General features: G+C 37.5%; 1 protein-coding gene across 3 annotated transcripts; it reads right to left on the reverse strand.

Annotated features, from left to right (window-relative positions):
• Window positions 1–3,620: 3,620 nt before the first annotated feature.
• On the reverse strand, window positions 3,621–17,523 carry LOC139945712 (lysophosphatidylserine lipase ABHD12-like). 3 transcript variants are annotated; one of them, XM_071943112.1, is made up of 12 exons: window positions 17,340–17,523; window positions 15,301–15,428; window positions 12,890–13,004; window positions 11,767–11,886; window positions 10,561–10,637; window positions 10,082–10,211; window positions 9,695–9,732; window positions 9,083–9,162; window positions 7,619–7,701; window positions 7,148–7,226; window positions 6,355–6,479; window positions 3,621–5,491 (listed from the first exon to the last, which is right to left on the reverse strand). In XM_071943112.1, exons 1-12 carry the CDS (start codon window positions 17,432–17,434, stop codon window positions 5,476–5,478), a joined length of 1,086 nt encoding a protein of 361 aa, XP_071799213.1. In that variant the 5' UTR covers window positions 17,435–17,523; the 3' UTR covers window positions 3,621–5,475. The 3 variants fall into 3 exon arrangements, with proteins under 3 accessions (XP_071799213.1, XP_071799296.1, XP_071799386.1); XM_071943195.1 differs by lacking the exon at window positions 17,340–17,523 and adding an exon at window positions 17,134–17,262; XM_071943285.1 differs by lacking the exon at window positions 17,340–17,523 and adding an exon at window positions 15,590–15,707.
• Window positions 17,524–17,847: the final 324 nt, after the last annotated feature.

Here is a 17,847-nt window from a genome sequence, read left to right on the forward strand (position 1 = left end):
GGTCAAAATCAGTCGATTGTTATGTTTGGTACAAATAACTGCCTCTTCCATAAAAATGAAAGTGAAGAGAGAATGTCATCACGGAGTAATGCCATGAATTCGTCGTTATAAACATGAATTCGTCGTTATAAACAATAAATTCGTCGTCATAAACATGCACTCGTCGTTATTTACATGAATTCGTCGTTATAAACATGAATTCATCGTTATAAACAAATACTGAGTATTACAGATACTTTACAGGATTGGTAGTAGCTGACAAAGTCACAGAGAGACAGTTCATGTTTTGTGTGACCAACCACGGCCTATAGAAATAATAAACATGTGATCAATGGGCTTGACCCATAAACTAAGCGGACTATAACCATTAACAACTTTCTGTCATGTAAACAGAATATTTCACTTTCTCTTATATAGTATACTTTTCTAACCATGTATTCATTGAGTTTTAAAATGGCAAACTTTATATTAATTTCCTGTGTGAACTAATAGAAAACACACAGGCAATTTTAAGACATTATTTTATATGTCCTCCCTTTTATTTTGCCTAGTTGTTAAAAAGGGGGGCAATTAAGGGGTGAAGGGGTGGGCGGGGCATGTTGTTAAATGCCATTCCAGATACTTAACTAATTGTCGTTTATGTGACAAATTGTACTGTTAATACTGTAAGATAGAGTTTTGGCTGAGAGCTGGAGTTTTGAGCGACTATGATTTGGGCTGAGAGCCCGGGTTATGGGTGGAGCTATAGTAGGCTGATGGCTCAGGGTTTGGGGTGGGGCTAGTACGTAGGCTGAGGGCTAAGGTTTGGGATGGGGCTAGTAGGCTGAGGGTAGGTTTTGGCGGAGAGCTATTTCAGGACGAGGGCTGGGGTTTCACATGCATATTGCAATCACTTTGACATTCATGATGCCATATCCACGACTTCCTACTCATCTTCACTATAATATTCTGTTAAATCATGGTCCGTTTCTCTACTTGTTTTCGTATAACCAACCACTGTTGACTCTTGATTTGTTTATTTCGTAGTCTTTAATAAAAGCAAACCCATGAAACCACTCTATGAAACGCTGAATTATTCTACGGTTAGTAAATGACATTGGGCCTATATTTGTAACTTCAGGAATTAACAACTTGCTTACTATACTAATTGTTTACAGCCAAAGGAATTATGTTTTCAATGTAAACACAGCAGCAAATGACGAAAAAGCCCCTTGAACACAATAATAATACTATACTCGTCGTTTCAAGCCATAACGACAAACATAATTATGTGTGTAAGCACGATGGATGCATGGGCGCCACCAAAGGTTGCACCACACAAAGTAGTAACTAATGATAAACATTCAACAATATTCAACTAATTAACCATTAAAGTCTCTCAGCCTCTTGAAAGCCATAATAGCATATATCCAGAAAACTAAAATTCAGATTATTTTCCCGAAATAAAGTGATTTCTCCCATCTGACTTGATGACAGTTTTCATGAGGCCCTCAAATTCCCAAGCCAAAACAGCCTGAACGCATAAATTTATCAATTAATTTCCTCAAAAGTTGAAGCACAGAGCCACATGTTCGGATGTTATATTCCACATTGCATATTTACACATTTATCTATGGGTGAAGCTTGTGAGACAAAAATTCCCAAATTGACACAATTCACAATCATGACGTCACCACATTATGTGACTCTCTGCTGTTCACTTTAAGGAGTCGCCCTACTCTATTAAATGTAGAGTGAAAAACACCACTCTTTACATTTCGAGTTGTCCCTCATATGGATCTTTAAAGGGAGTGGTGGTTAGTTCACTCTTTTAGAGGGGTTTCACTCTTTTAGAGGGGTTTCACTCCAGGACAAAAATCACTCAAAAAGATGCAAACTTCAATCTAAAAGAGTGGAAGACAATTCGAAAAAGAGTTGTCCCTCATTATCGCTCTTCAAAGAGTGCCTTTTCACTCTTCTGCATTTAGAGAGTACCTCTCAGGTTGGTATTCTGTTTTTCAAAAGAGACGATACCAAGTCAATTGTATTCGTTTGATTAAAATAATTATATTTCGAATCTGCAATTTGATGATGGTGAATGACTGCTAAATTCAATGAAACAGTCCAATGATAAGAAGGCTGAATGATATGACCGGCAGAGCAAGTGGACGAAACTTTGACATCGTGTCTGGTGCGCTTGAGGTTGAGGGCGTGGTTTCTGGTAACGTTTTGGGTGTGGTTGTCATCGTATCACCGTTGTAAGTCACATCATGGAGGTTGACCGGGCCAATATAACAACTGCTATTCTTGTTCGGAAAGGATGAGGAGGTAAGTGTACATGTGAAACGAACATTTTCAGTCCAGGTTTGTTCTTTGGAATATTTCCCTTCGTAGGTGACAGCGTCCTCCGTGAAGGTCCAATCGGAGACGACATCGTCACCTCCAGTGGTCGTGATAGCCATTTGCGCCAGTGGTCTACTTTTCTCCGTTGTGCAGCTTATCATTTGCGTAGTTCCTTGTTGTACAGTGAACACACCAGCAGGGGTACAAACAGGGTACTTATCGTCAGGAAAGAATCTCACATAAAAACTCCCAGAACTGTTTGACAAGTAGTTGTCGTCCTTGTCCTTCAATCGGCATCGGCACTTGAAGTTGTTTTCCTCTCTGGTAATGTTGCTGATTGTGATACGTTCGTTCCTAGACTGAGACGTTGACCATATTGCGAGTGAGATTCTAGGATCACGACTGGTCCCGTTGCTTGCGAGGATAACATCCCGGCCTGATGGATATATTCTAGCCCACTCGATGTAATAGCCTGCCTGCAGTGACTGTAGGTTGGTTGCGGTACAGGCCAGAGTTACATCCTCACCCTCGTGGATGATGATCGGTGGTGGAAAAAACAATGTATACGGCTCCTGTGCGTTGACGCCATTATGGCGATTCAATAGAGAACACAAAACACCTATCAGGAATAATTGCAGACTGAACCCTAAAACCATTTTGAGTAGGTATCTTAAGCTTTGCACTTTGTACAAATGATCAGACTTTCCTTTCAGTCAGGCTTTGCACGCATTTATATACGGGTTTAGTAAATGCACAAGAGCTACAAGATTGCTGAAACGAGCAAAATACGATGTTGTTAGAACATTAATCCGCGTGAACGATTATCGACAATATACATTGCAAGGTCAAGGTTAGACATTTATTATGTTAATTTGGCACCCAAAATGGCGACTTTTAACAAATACTTTCCGTTATCATACGTTATCGACTTCAAGCAGGGTTCCCTTTCGATATCACTACAAAATATAGATACGCAAAAGATGCGCAGGCTTGGAGAGTACACGTATGTCACCATGGAGTTGTAAGTTCTAACAACCGATCGAACACACCCAACATCCCTTATGTCTCACATCCTGGTCTAGCAAGTGTAAGAGTTCATCCCAATTGGGAACCTGTGTTTATAAAAAACCATGGGGACAGGACAAGAAGAAAACAAAACGTCCGGGTTCGATTACGGTTATCTCAGTGTTGATAAACAGCAGGACAAGTTCGTATCAGAACAAATCTACAAAACAGTAACATTTCATCACAAACCAAATAAAATAAATGGACAGTAGCAATTATTAAAATTACCTTACAAATCAGATTGCATTTATTATTACCCATTGTTAAAATGCAAATTAAATCTACAGTTAATTCATCAATTATTGTTTGTACAATGTATGCAAATAAATAATACATTTATTATTTAAATAAATATTATGAGGGCACAACAATTTTGGGCAATTTCAGTGAATGGCCACCTCAAAATCTCAAACATTTCACATTGAAAAATAAAACTGGGAATAAAAATTTAAAAAAATTGTGCATAGTTCTAAAGATTGGGTAATAAGGAAACAAACTAAAATCAAAACCAAAGTGTGCAGAATAAACATTCCAAGAAATAAAGAATCCTAAAATCGAAGTTTTTGAAGTAGACCAGGAACAGATTTCTAAACTAAAATAAAGTTGTACACAATAAATAAATACAGAAAATTACATATACATTGCATTGATTAAAGTAGAATAAATTTTCGTACAAAAATTTTTTTTTTTTGGAAGAAAATGAAAACAAAAAAAAATTAAATAATTTTGAATTGCATTGGTTGAAAAACGTCAAGTATACAACATGAGAAGTTTGCATTTTGCATGAAAACGTTGCATTTAACAGGTGAGTTTAAAGTAATAGGGTAAAGAACAATACCAAATCCCGAGTATAACTGTGTAGGTGAAACAAAGAAAAACAAAATCTAATTGCATTGATATCATAAACAGTAATATAGGTAAACTTTGGGCATTGAATTATCTAGAAATACGAAAAAAACATGCACCCTGGGCCGGACAAGAAGCATTTTTGCGTCTTGAGAAAATTTGTGTCAACCCCACACTGACATAACACATCTCACAACCTCGTTCCTAAGGTTATCAATATTTTCCAAGCATGCCTTGCTCACTCATAAACCCTGAAATTCGTTCATTAAAATATGCCAGATTTTTTTTTTTTAAGTTTAGGCCTTTGGTCGATCCATGTATGGTAACCCGCAAAAGAGGCATCAAGTCAATGAGCAACTGGTCCCCTTTCATTATTCTTTGATCTTGAATTTGTCTAATGCTTAGAGTGATCGTGTAAAAACACTATCCATTTGAATGGAATCGCATCAAAATATTATTTTGACCTGCGCCTAAGCATCCTACAAGCACCATACAAGAGCTCAACAGTTTTAACAAGCGTGCAAAATAAGTCACTTTTTGTAGCCAATCAGTTCTGTTTTTCAGTACATCCTCACCATGGGTTTATTGTCGAGAGGCATCGATACAACGTGCTGCCCATGGTGTCGAGGCCGAGGTCACACACCAGTTCACAACTTCACACTACCAACATTTTGTAAGCGGACATCTAAATGTAATTTATATATTAACTTATGTCCATGGTGCAGGGGTGAGAGTCATTACTGACAAAAAAGTCTCTAACTGGTATCCAGATCTTAGGAGGTAATATTGAAATGATAGCATTTCCAGCTACTGATAACCCTTGGAGATGTAGATTCCAAGAGGTTTTTGTAAACAATATACTCAGCTCTAGAGAAGTGGATCAAAGAGCTGACTTGTTTAATTTGAAGAAGCACACAGCAGTAAGTTTGTGTTTACCAGGCAGACCTTAAAAAAGTCTGATTTCAGATAAAAGTCGGAAATTCCTCATTCCTGTGAGTGATCCCTCTGGTTCTTTTATATGTTTTGGGGGAAATCTGAAGCATTAGGGGTAAACGGCACAAAACACTTAATTAAATATTGTGAAAGAAAGATAAGAAGAAAAAAGAAAAGAAAAAAAAAACTACACTGATAAAAAGCCACTTCATGCATTTCATAAGTGACGTTACATGATTGCATTGGTTGTGCAAAATAATAATTATTACTGCATTGCTGGAAGCATCCGTGTTTTCTACGATGAAGACGTTATTTCATGAAGTCCCTGTAAAATGAGAAAGAAAGACAAAATCACAATCAACCATAAAAAAGAAGTTCTTTTTCCCCTTCATTTTAAATAGGACACTCTAAACTCCCTCCCACCCCCCCCCCCCCCCACCAAACAAACCCCGCCACCTCCACATCCCAAGCACCAATACAATATCATCCTACTTGTTCTGATTCACAAAGCACCCACATAAAGATTCGTCTCATTAAATGGCTTCATAATACAATCTATACAATGAAGAATAAAGTAATGCTTCGAATGAACCAGATAGTTTGTTTAAAGGAACACGTTGCCTTGGATCAGACGAGTTGGTCTTTGAAAAGCGTTTGTAACTATGTTATAAAATGCATATGGGTAGAAAGATGTTTTAAAAGTAGAATACAATGATCCACACACATTTGCCTCGAAATTGCCTGGTTTTCCTTTAACTTTGCGAACTAACACGGTCGGCCATTTATGAGAGTCAAAAATTTGACTCCCATAAATGTCCGACCGTGTTTGTCGACGAGGTAAAAGGAAAACCACTCAATTTCGAGTGATACTTGTGTGGATCATTATATTACACTTTTAAAATATCTTTCTAATCATATGCATTTTATAACAAACGGTTACAAACGCTTTTCAAAGACCAACTCGACCAATCCAAGGCAACGAGGTCTCCAACATCAGTAGTTTTCAATGGCTTCTCTGGCTTAGACACCCCACCAAACAAACACCCAAACAAACAAACAAACAAACAAACAACTTTGTAGTTTAATCAGGAATAAAGTTAATGATCTATACAATTTGTTTAAAACAAAAACTTAATTTGGGTTTTCAGTCATTTGAATGGCATCTGAGGTCGGTGTTTTTTATATTACCTGATGACACCAGACAAGTCGGGCGAGTCCACGATGTGACGATGACCATAGCCCACATATCCAAAGGAGTGAAATGTCACCGGTGGTAGAGATTTGTCACGATTCTCAACGCTAAACTCGTACAGCTGAGGGAGGAATTCATATTTACGGTTCAAAATATGACTTGTGAATCCGAACAATCATTGTCCCTTGACCCCGTAACTCAAACAACATTACCCTATAAATCTTAAGAATAAACTATAAATAATAGTAAACTTGCAAATACAACCATGTAATAATTCTCTTTTGAGGAAGTGATGGCTCTAAACAGCCGGTTCGGTCTTGACGTATGGGACAGTATACTCTGCTCGTCTTCAGGAGGAAATCTTGGTGGCACCTTTTTGGGAGTCAGATTCCCCGTGTGTTACTGGTAGCGTACATTTTAGGCAAGGCAAACAATGGATAGACCCTATTTAGTTGGATTAACCCTTTTCCTCTATTGCAAGGGGCTTAGGGTTGTATGCTCCCAAGGGAGTTGAGAAAGTTTGAGGAACAGACCAAGTAAGCCTGGTGAACAGGTATAATAATAATGTAGAGCGCCTTGAATTAGCTTACCAGAGCAAGCTAGTGTCAACACCATTTCCCTTTTTGCCAATTCCAAATACACCTTTAAATTGTTTGGGGTTTTAAAATAGTAATTTTTTTAAATTCTTTAATGCCTTATAAGATGCTCATAAAAGGAAATATTGAAGGAATGCAGCTAGAGTAAAAGATAGTGATACTTAATTTAAATCGTCTATTGTTAAGGACTTACTTGTTTGCCTAACTTGTAGGGAACGACAAAATCATCTTCAGCGTGAAGTATTAAAACCGGACAGTTCACTTCTTTAAGGCTGAAATAAAACACAATATACACAAAAATGTGAGATTATCTGATCAAGTTAATGTGCATTATTTATTAACCCAGTGTTTGGATTGTGTACTGGACAGTGACAAGTATCTAATTAAGTTTCATTTCATTTATCTGGTTGTGATCCAATGGCAGGTCTGTTTGCTTTGGGGGCATTGAGGCATTCACATTCATTGCCTCTGAATGCCTCTGTGAAGTATCAGGCCTGCAATGGAGAGAAAAACAAGTAGGAAAACCTCCAGAGAATTTTTCCAGGGAAAACCCACGCAGTCAGGTAGGGACTAAAAACCCAATCCACAAAGTTCCCTCGGCTTGATTCGAACCGGGGTCCTAAGGGTGGAAAGAGAGACCCGTAGTTCCACTGGATCAACTTACTTTTCTTGCGAGTCAAACATTGCCTCTTCTTGCTCATATGCTAAGCTAAATAGCGACAAGGAACCAGGGAGAATCCACCAGGGCTGGAAATAAATCCACAAGAACGGACAATGTCAAATAATGTTTGGCTTAGTTTCAGAACAATCAAGGATTAAAAAAGTGGTCCAGCAATTAGTAAATAGGGTAAGTTTTTGGAGCTTCCTTTTTAGATGCTATCTTATGATTTTTTAAAATATTTATTTATATTTATATTAATAAATTTATATTTAATGCACATTAATTAGGTATAAACATAAAAAGATACAGTAGGCCTAATGAGCAATTAAAAAACAGATGAAGGAAAAAGAAACAGCTCGAGCCCGAAAGATTGACTAAAAGAAACACAGTTCCTGTCTAGAGACTCTCCTCTCTAGCTGGTCATTAAAAGAACAATAACATGAAATATAAAAATATTTAAAAATACAAACAGCAATACAAACATAACAAAAATGCATACAAAAATACACAAACAAGGGCATACAAGAAAGGTTAAAATATAGATGAAAATATCTTTAAAATGAGATGATAAGGAATTAAAATGATGTTGAATTGGTTCCATTTGACGGAGGAACATGGTGGGACACTCCTAAATTAACACTTTACACTCAATCCTCACAATTCAGGGCAGTGTAACAAAGAGGTTCTGCTTATAAAGAGTACATTCTGAAGTAATGAATTACATTTCTGCTTTGTTTGGCTGTACTCTTGTAAACAATGTTCCTCTTACAAAGAGGTATTTTGGCATTCCCAGTGATCTTGCTAATAATATTAAAACAAGGCTGCCTCATAAGTGAGAAAGCCTCAAGAAACCTGAAAGCTTGGGAGCTGGCCGCGAGGCCGTCAGTCTGAACCCTGCACCCAAGCTGAGCGTACCACCGCGTAATTTCTTCAGTGCAGCACTCGTCTCGCCCCCCTTGTACGCCAATACAGCACTGGGTTCTTTTACATGCAATACCAATCCTAGTACACGGGACCTACAGCTTTGTGTCCCATCTGAAGGACACGGCAATCATGGTAAAGCATCTTGCTTTTAAAAGTGCCATGACCAGGACTCGAAACCCACACTCTACTGATCAGATACACCAGAGCTTAAATTTGGTGCTCTCATTGGCTTAGCCTCGACATACTGTAGCGACGGTGCTGATCGACCGGTAGGGGGCACAAGCGCGACTTTTTTCAGAGCACTGCTGGCCGCCCCTCTCCAGAGAGGGCGTCCTCTGGTTTAGGCCTTCTTCTTCGTGTAAAAGTCATGACTTGTTGAGTGTAAATAAAGCTCCGGCACAAGTGACAGAAAATCCAGTATTTGTATTCTTGTGTCATTTAAAACTGTATGCATCGCACTCCTGGTAAACGATACAATACGAATGACTGATTGATTGTTAACGAGTCGAATGTTTTTATAAAGGGAAAGTATTTCTTTCTTACCATTGTAAAGAGATGATTCCTCATAGCGTCTTGCATGCTGTTATACGGAGCTTCTAGAATTAAACCTTCAGGACATGATCCTACAAAAACAAAACAAAAACAAATTGATAAATAAAAACAATGTCTACTTGGCAATAGGAAGGTAAAATTATTCACACGGATAAAAGTTCTGATTATCATTATTTTCATGAATTCCAGAAAATAATCTGAAATACTCCCAAGCAGGCGAAATAGTCAGTCACTTAGATTAACGTTCAATTGTAATCCAGTACAAAAACAATAGGTTGAAATATGATGGAATTGGCGATCTTCCTGCGTAACTTGGAAAAAAAACAAAAAACATGCATTACACATGACAATGGTGTGCAGTAAGCGCACATTTGCGTGATTGGTCAGTGACCAATGCAGCTGCGTTAATAGTGCTTGACACGCTTGCAAGCCAAAATGCAATTTGCCCATATCGATGGCGTCTAACTATCAATACTTAGCGTACATGTAGGTCCTGGGTGATTGTAGTCACTGGAGCCTAACATTTTGTGCTTGACGAGCCCTGCTGTCCTACTACTTTGAACAATGAAGATCGTAAATGATATTAACACAACGGAATCTTACCTGAATTACATATTTTTTTCACCATTGCACTTCCAATCCTAAAAAAACAAGCAAAAAGTTCAAGTTCATTGAATAAAGATTATTATAACAACAGATGTTGATGTTGGAATACCCTAGTCATAGCTTTGATTACCACCATACCAATATTACTCCCAAGCCCCAATGCCAAGATGGTGACCCAACTTCCTACTGACATGTTTCTTTCCCATAACTGTTGTTTTATGTAAATTGAGTCTACATTGTGGCGTAGGTATATGATGAACAACTCTCATAACTTCCATTGTCTTTCTTTGTGGCTGATGTGACAATAAACGCAGCCTTATAGTGTTGTCAATAAAAGTATCTATATAAATCTCTCCTGGCCCAACACCCAAATGGATTTCTTACCCACTTCCCATAGAGTGTCCCCATACATAGATGGGTGCGTGTTTACTCCTCTCTTTAGCCCATCTATATGCAGACTCTGCATCTCCAACAACGCCTTCTGCCGACGGCCATCCACTTGAGTCTCCGAAACCTTCAAGGAACCAGAAAGCACTTAGTACACCACACTCGATCTCAGCGCAAGCGTAAAACCAAAATAATATTCTTTAAATCCCAAATGCAATAATCACACTCCTGAACCAATGAACTACTTTTACTCGACTGATTACCCACATAATTTTTAAGGTAACTATCTTTGAAACCATTCTATCTCATAATTCAAAAACAAAGTCCCAAATCTTGCAGGAAATACTGTATGTTACAGCGCCAGGAGCGTCACTGAGTGACGTACATATGCGCTACAATAAGAAGCCTCAATTATTTTTATTATTACATCTGAATGCTTCAACAATATCAAAGTTGTAGAGAATGTCAACTCTTACCTCTATAGTCTGGTGCTATTACATGAAAGTCCATTCCAGCTAGCAGTTTGTAGAGTAGTAAGCGGTGGGACGCAGCCCTATCAAGTAATCATTCAATCAAAAACACAACTTGAGGAAATAAGTCACAGGGTATTTAAGCAATTAACATTGTGGAATTTCTCCAGGCCTGATACTTTATGGAGGCAACAAAGGTGATTGCCTCCATGCCCCTGGTCTTTGCCTTTGTGCCCTTGAAATGCTCCTGTAGAAATGTACTATTTCATCATAGGGTGCCCTTTAACAAGGATAAACCGCCTTGGTGCCCTTGCTCTTTCAAAAACGAAGCATACAGGCCTGCACCTCATACAACACCAACACCGGAGTTCCATTGGAACCAAGCTCAAGGACATGCTTCAGCTCCTAAATCCATGCAAAATCATACCAATCCATATGAGCTAATTACTTAGTTTTGATGGACTCAAGAATGCATCTGCTACACAAATCATCCATGCTTGGCATGAGGCCAGGAACAGACCCTAATTGCAAACTCTGCCAACACCAAGATCAAACAATGGACAAATTAATGGATGCATGCCAAGTACATTTCTCAATCAATGATAGGCCTAGCCGGAACATCTGACGTCACACTTGGAGACTCGTGAATTACGCCAGAGAGTGGATTCTAGACTAGGTCAAACTCTGTCCGCAATCACCTTTCACCTATATTCATTTTACATGGAGATAAGTAGTCAAATTCTACACACATAACAGCATTACATGACATGCAGGTCAGAATGTACTGTACATAACACACAGTGCACACAGCATGCAGACGACCAAAAGTACAATTCCCATATCTGTGTTTTAATTGGTCCAAGGTGATGTTTGTCAGCTGCACTCACATCACCTCGGACCAATCAAAACACAGATATGGAAAGCTAAGGTCACTGCAATGAAATCATCGTCTCAAATTAAATCACAGGTTCTAAACAGCAAATACCTGTCTTTATCCTTGCAGATAAAGAGAGAAAGAATAGGGGACCAGTCTATGATAGGTCTTCCTTTGACCTCAATGAGGGCGCTGTTTTAGCTTATAAATGATGTCATAACGCAAGATGTCTCAACGACTTCTCACCTTATAGAAAGAAAAATAATCTATGCTGAAAACAAATTCATCCAATTGTTGCTTCCAAGTGGCATTATATATATCCTTGACCAATTATTTACCTTGTTCCTGCATTTCCGTGGAGGTAGATAATAACTGGTTTACCATCGCTGAGAGCCGAGTCAAACTGGTGATCTTGTTCGATGCTACTACCAATCTGTGACGACTGTGGTAGTATTTGCCTAGAAGATAAAATTGGATATAAGTAAAGTCTCTGAAAGTTTATATTTTGGGGGCAGGGAATACGATGTACTTAAACAGATCTAATCAAAAGCATTTGAAAAAACACACCTGTTTTCCAAGTTTAAATATATAGGCCTAGTCAGCATGAAGCAATTCTTCTACTTCCACATTGTACTAGACAGAGTTCATAAAACAGGACATACATGTAGCACCCCGAGGAGTAATTATAGTCAAGTATTTTTCTCAAGTGCCGATATTGAGATTCAAACCCACACTGTTGTGACTGAGCCACCAGAACCATAGTAGTGAAGATAATTACATTTGAAGCCCCACCAACTAAGCAATAACCAGATGTCCCCAAGGTTCCCTAAAATACCATTTCTGTTCACTATTTTTATATGTAATCTTAGAGGGCAGACCTACCCATACTATTATTAAGTTTCATTAAAGAATTCACTTATATTGCACTGCGTTTTAGTATGGAAATTAACCTGAAACCGGAGACCAAATAACCAGCAGAGTCAGGACAAGCTTTCTTTATAGATTTTAGAATTAGGTAGTCTCTTGGTTTTCCCAATCTATCCTATGGCAGAGTTGCTGCCATGGTGGGCGGTGTTGGGCGGGTTTGCCAAAAACTAACAAATTTCGCCCAGCACTCGGAACAAAATACAGTGTTTCCCAGTACAGATTTCCCCCAGATTGCACTTCAGCAATGATGGCCCCTAATCTATATCTGGTCTCGTATCTGGTGGACTAAATTGAATAGCCCACCACTAAAATTGGTTTAGTTATAATACTGATCACACAGTGTTTCTGCAAACCGAAAAAGGCATCTATCTTGATTCAAATAAAGGTTAATCTACAATGTGGAAGTTGAAATAAAAGATTAGATAGGAGGATAGTGTACAATTCTGCTACCGACCGGAGACAGCAGATTTGCTCACACAGGTCCTATCTTATCTTGTATTTCAACTTCCACATAGCGTTGACATTTCTTCTTACCACAATCCCAACTGAATGTCGTCATCTGGGGGCAGGGTACCAATGCGAACATTCCTGGTACCCGACATATTGAGCGTCTCAGGCTTCTCAAAGTCACTATGAAGGGGGCTTTTGACTGTAATAATAAAAACATAAATGTTTCAGTCAATTCACTAACCCACCAATCAGATGCTCGAACTACTAGGGGGATAAAAACATACTACTTCATCTGTCTTTATTACACAGTGCGTATTGTGAGTGTCAATGCGTCACGCTCCGTATACGGACAGTGCAAAAATTACATTCCAAACTTTGTGAGCGTGCATACTGTTACTGCGAAATAACGTTCTGAAATAGGTTGGATATGGGACGCAGACGCGCTCTATTTTTCCATATTCCACTCGCGCCTGTGTAATAACTTATAATAATCGTCCTTCTTTGGCATGTCGTGTATACATTGCTCTGAAGATCACAATGATAGCAAAGATAAGATTAAAATGATCAAGTGCATTAAGAGCTCAGCAGTTTGGCCAACATTGCTAAATGCTTTTACCATAACCTTATCTTATAACATAACTGTTACCCCTCCAAAGCCCACGAAAATTAAAGGGACACGTTGCCTTGGATCAGAGGAGTTGGTCTATAAAAAGCGTTTGTAACCGTTTGTTATAAAATGCATTGGTTAGAAAGATGTTGTAAAAGTAGTATACAATGATCCACACTAATTTGCCTTGAAATTGCATGGTTTTCCTTTTACTTTGTGAACTAACACGGTAGGCCATTTATGGTAGTCAAAAATTTGACTCCCATAAATGGCCAACCAACGATCCAAGGCAACGTGTTCCTTTAATGTCTACCAGCATAATACCTAAACAGTGCTGTACCTAAAGCACTTCATTGGTTACACAGCTTATAAGTTATAGTCAACAACCAATCTACATGTACATTGAAGAATTGGTTCATTTATTAAACCATTATTTGTTATTAAAATTATTGCTGTGGCTAGAATTTAAGAATTTGACACTTCACCATAATAAATAAAAGTGTGCAAATAAACCAGAACTTTGAAAATAATTTTCGTACTAATAATATGTAGGTGTGGGTTTATGCATGGGCCCATGTGGGATCTTTCACACTGCTTTCGAGCAATTGACTCCACAAAGTGTTTTCTTTGTTCAACTTGGACCAAATAGAGCATTTCTTTAGAAAAGGGAATTATAGAACAATAGTAGAACCCCACAGCCCTGATCCATAAGGTTAGGGTGTGATGGTGTGTGTTCATGTGTCACTAACAGCTTTAGTTATGCCATAGTTGAAATGTTTGTATTATATTGATTTGTTATTAACCTGCAAACAAAAGACCAAAACATTCTCTGAAAAACGTGCGCATTAGGTTTGGACTCTAGCCTAGTACTGTTTGTTGGGATTGAAAGTGATGAATCACCTAAAACAATGTTTAGCTGTTAGCAAGTTTCTACTTCACTTTTTAAGTTATCACCAAGTTGCAATTATGGCACAGATTGGGCTTTCCACATTTTAATGTTTTAGTCAGAATCCATTTGACCAAGTAACATGAATCATACACAACTTGACCATGGGCAGGAATGAAGGGTGAGGATTTAAAGCCATTATACACTTTCGGTAAACAGTATTGTCCAAGTCCCACACTTCGTGTATCACAACTTATATATAAAATAACAATCCTGTGGAAATTAAGGCTCAATCGGACATCGGAGTCGGGAGAAAATAACGGGAAAACCCACTCTTGTTTTCGCGCGTTTCGCCGTGTCATGACATGTGTTTTATAACAAATCTGTAATTCTCGTTAACTATAATTTATATTGTTTTACCGTTTTCTCAAAAAGTAAAGCATTTCATGGACTAATATTTCAAGAGAAGTCTTTTACCATTACCTTCTGTAAACCCTGTAAATTATTTGTAAATCTGTGAACTTTTTTCTTTTTTCTGTACCGAAAGGGTCCAATGGCTTTAAAGGGTCAAGATACTGTACATTTCTTCAGAATGTGTTTGTCCTGAAAAGAATACTTAACACAGGCATGCACATGTGACATCTCCCTCTTTTTCCTCTTTTTTCCTGATTTCCTCTTTTTTAATGTCAGTTTTACAATTCAATATTCAAAAATACTACACAAAATCATTAAAACTTTGTAATTTCCAACTGTAAGTTACAGTTGCATGCTTAGAAATAAAGTTCTACCAACGTTTTGCAAAAACAGGCAGACCTTGGGTCTATTTCACAAAGCAATAAAATTCATCACAGTGATTTTTATTGTGACATCACACTTTACTTAACAACCTGGATTGATTTAAAATCCATCTTACATGTAGCTCTTTGAAAAAAATCGGCCAGACACCCCAATTTCATAAAAAATAAATGAATAAAAAACTAATGGAGGAATATTTAAACTCACCTAGACTTAGGTAGAGAAATTGCTTGGCTATGAAGGGAAGCTGTGATGTGAATGCTGGTACTAGAAGGTAGATGCACAGGATAAATGCCATCTTTTTGTAGAAACTGTTCCATGGTGACGTATTCGCTCTGAAAGAGAGACAAATTAATTATTCATTTCAAAACGATGAAATTACACCAATTGCAGTAAGTAGATTTACCACCACTTTGTCATTGACAATCAAAACACACAGTCGACTCTTCAGAGAAGCTTTAACTTTGTTTTTATATTAATTAAAATTATTACTTACAACGTGTGTATGTACATTTTTCTCCAATCCAAAGCTGTGTTGCTTTCTTACTGTAAAACCCCCAAAACAAACTACTTGACATAAAACTGAACAGCGCATTCAGAGTGACATTTCAGACTGACTCAACTGAAATCGTATGATCATTCTTGCAGTCATACCAGTATTCATTGAACTTTAGACTCATCGAGCATGCCTTGACATTTGACAAACCCCTCAAAAATGGATCACTAATATATTATAATAAAATTATCAATGACCCACTTTTTTAGGGATTTGTAGAGTTACATGTACTAAAAAGTGTTCATGCATTGAACTTTGCACTTCATGAACAGAACTGATGTGAGCTGTAAATTATATATTGTGACCGAATCAGATTTAAAATAAAATATAAAATTACACACAAATCATCAAGTGTATATGCCAGAAAAACCGCTGCAGTTTAATAAAAATGTTGACATCTACTGTACATGTGTTAACCGCAGATGTCAAAATAATAAACAAACCCGAGTACACTACAGCGCCAAAGTTACTAACTAACAAATCTTATTTACATGTACACTATCATCTACACTTATTTTTTATACTTTGAACCATGGACCATGGACAAAAGTAACAACAAAACAGTCATTCTGATTAAACTTACAATAAATTAATACATAAATAATTGTTTCATTATCGCAATCTCTTAGATAAAATTATAATAAATTAAATTTAATAAGTTATGGTTTTATTTACATTCAGTGTAGAATTTAGAAATGCTCATATTATTTTTATCTGAATCCTAACTCTCCATCCTCCCGCAAACTACTCCTACACATGTCCTACTTTACGGAGGATTTAAACAACTAATTGGATATTCTTTTACATTATTAATAAGTGTTTAGGAATTTTTCTGTTTTTGTTTGTTGTTAGTTTTTTTTTAACACCGTGCAAAGTTTCTCAAATTTTACACTCCTAAAACTGGTTGTAATCTCAAATAGTACATGCTTTATATTATTTTTTGTTTGTGGGAAGGCAGGTCTATAGATGGACCACAGTAAGAGTAATTATTTTGCTTTTGTTTCTCCTAGCCCATCTGGAAGTATTTTTTGTATTGTCATGTATTGTTGAATTTGAAACAAATGGCTGAATAAATAATAATAATAATAATAATAATAATAATAATGATTGCAACTAAATTGTCCTAAGACAAAAAAGAAGGGGAAAACAATACAAATAAATACATAAGCAGGAAACACACTCAGTCATGTCAATATAGTCATTAGTCAGTGTCGACTTATAAAATGGAAAAGTTTCCGTATGGCGTCACCACTTTTTCATTCGATATGAAATAATATAGTATCTAATTTACCTCAATCATTGAGTCAATGAGATATCCCTTTTTGTAAAAACGAGTGAAAAAGTGGTGGCGCCATACGGAAAGTTATCCTATAAAATTATTTTCACAAATTCAGTAAACAAAAAAGAGCAACAACAAATTAGTAAATAATACACAATGCTTATTTCTGTTCCTTGCTCTATGGTTGAACAATAAAGAACAGTGCCTTGTGTTCCTTGCTAGTGGTTGAACCATTGAACCATGGTTGAATGGGTTCCAATTCACTGCCACAACAACACCGGTCATGCCGGTGAATTCACCGGCAGCAAAAGGAAGCACATCACACACACCGTGTCCGTGATGCAATGCACCCGAGCAATGTTACAATGTAAAAATGTACACAGGCATTCCCGGCATTCTACGTAGGCTTACCTCTTGGGTTCTACCACCAAATTTGAGTCTTTCTCTTCAGACGAAACGCCATTCGTTTCGCCACTCGTTTCTGCCTTTCTCCGTTTCACAGACATAATTACTAAATCACCAATTATGTGTTTCTTAAATCAGGCAAATTATACACAAAATCAACAAAAACATTACTACACGCGTGCATCAACTCTCGACTTACGATTTGTAAATAAAAGATGACGTCACGAATAATATGCCGGTACGCGCCGCACGCAGCTAGCTGGGTATGGTGTGCCAACTCTGTCAAATATCATTGCTAGAAATCGACAACAAATAGTTGTTGATTTTATATTCTCAAAAATCCATCATAGCAGTTCAGTGATTAAAGTTTCAATATATTAGAGTAGTCATACACACAACTGTAATCAGAATTCAACAAGAAAGGGGTGGGGCATGCGGGGAGGGGGGGTTCGGCATATTGTGGTCCATCAGGGATAAATTAGTCACTAATTCAAAAGTGAAATACCACATTTGA

This window comes from Asterias amurensis, chromosome 1 (genome assembly GCF_032118995.1).
Source record: "Asterias amurensis chromosome 1, ASM3211899v1".
Taxonomy (NCBI): Eukaryota; Metazoa; Echinodermata; class Asteroidea; order Forcipulatida; family Asteriidae; genus Asterias; species Asterias amurensis.

Excerpts from the sequence above, each read along its gene's own strand:
- LOC139945712 (XM_071943112.1), bottom strand. The coding sequence starts at position 17,434 with ATGTCTGTGAAACGGAGAAAGGCAGAAACGAGTGGCGAAACGAATGGC. Across the intron at positions 13,005-15,300 it reads ATTTCTCTACCTAAGTCTAG|TCAAAAGCCCCCTTCATAGT; the intron begins GTGAGTTTAAAT and ends TTATTATTACAG. Across the intron at positions 6,480-7,147 it reads CCTACAAGTTAGGCAAACAA|CTGTACGAGTTTAGCGTTGA; the intron begins GTAAGTCCTTAA and ends TTCCTCCCTCAG.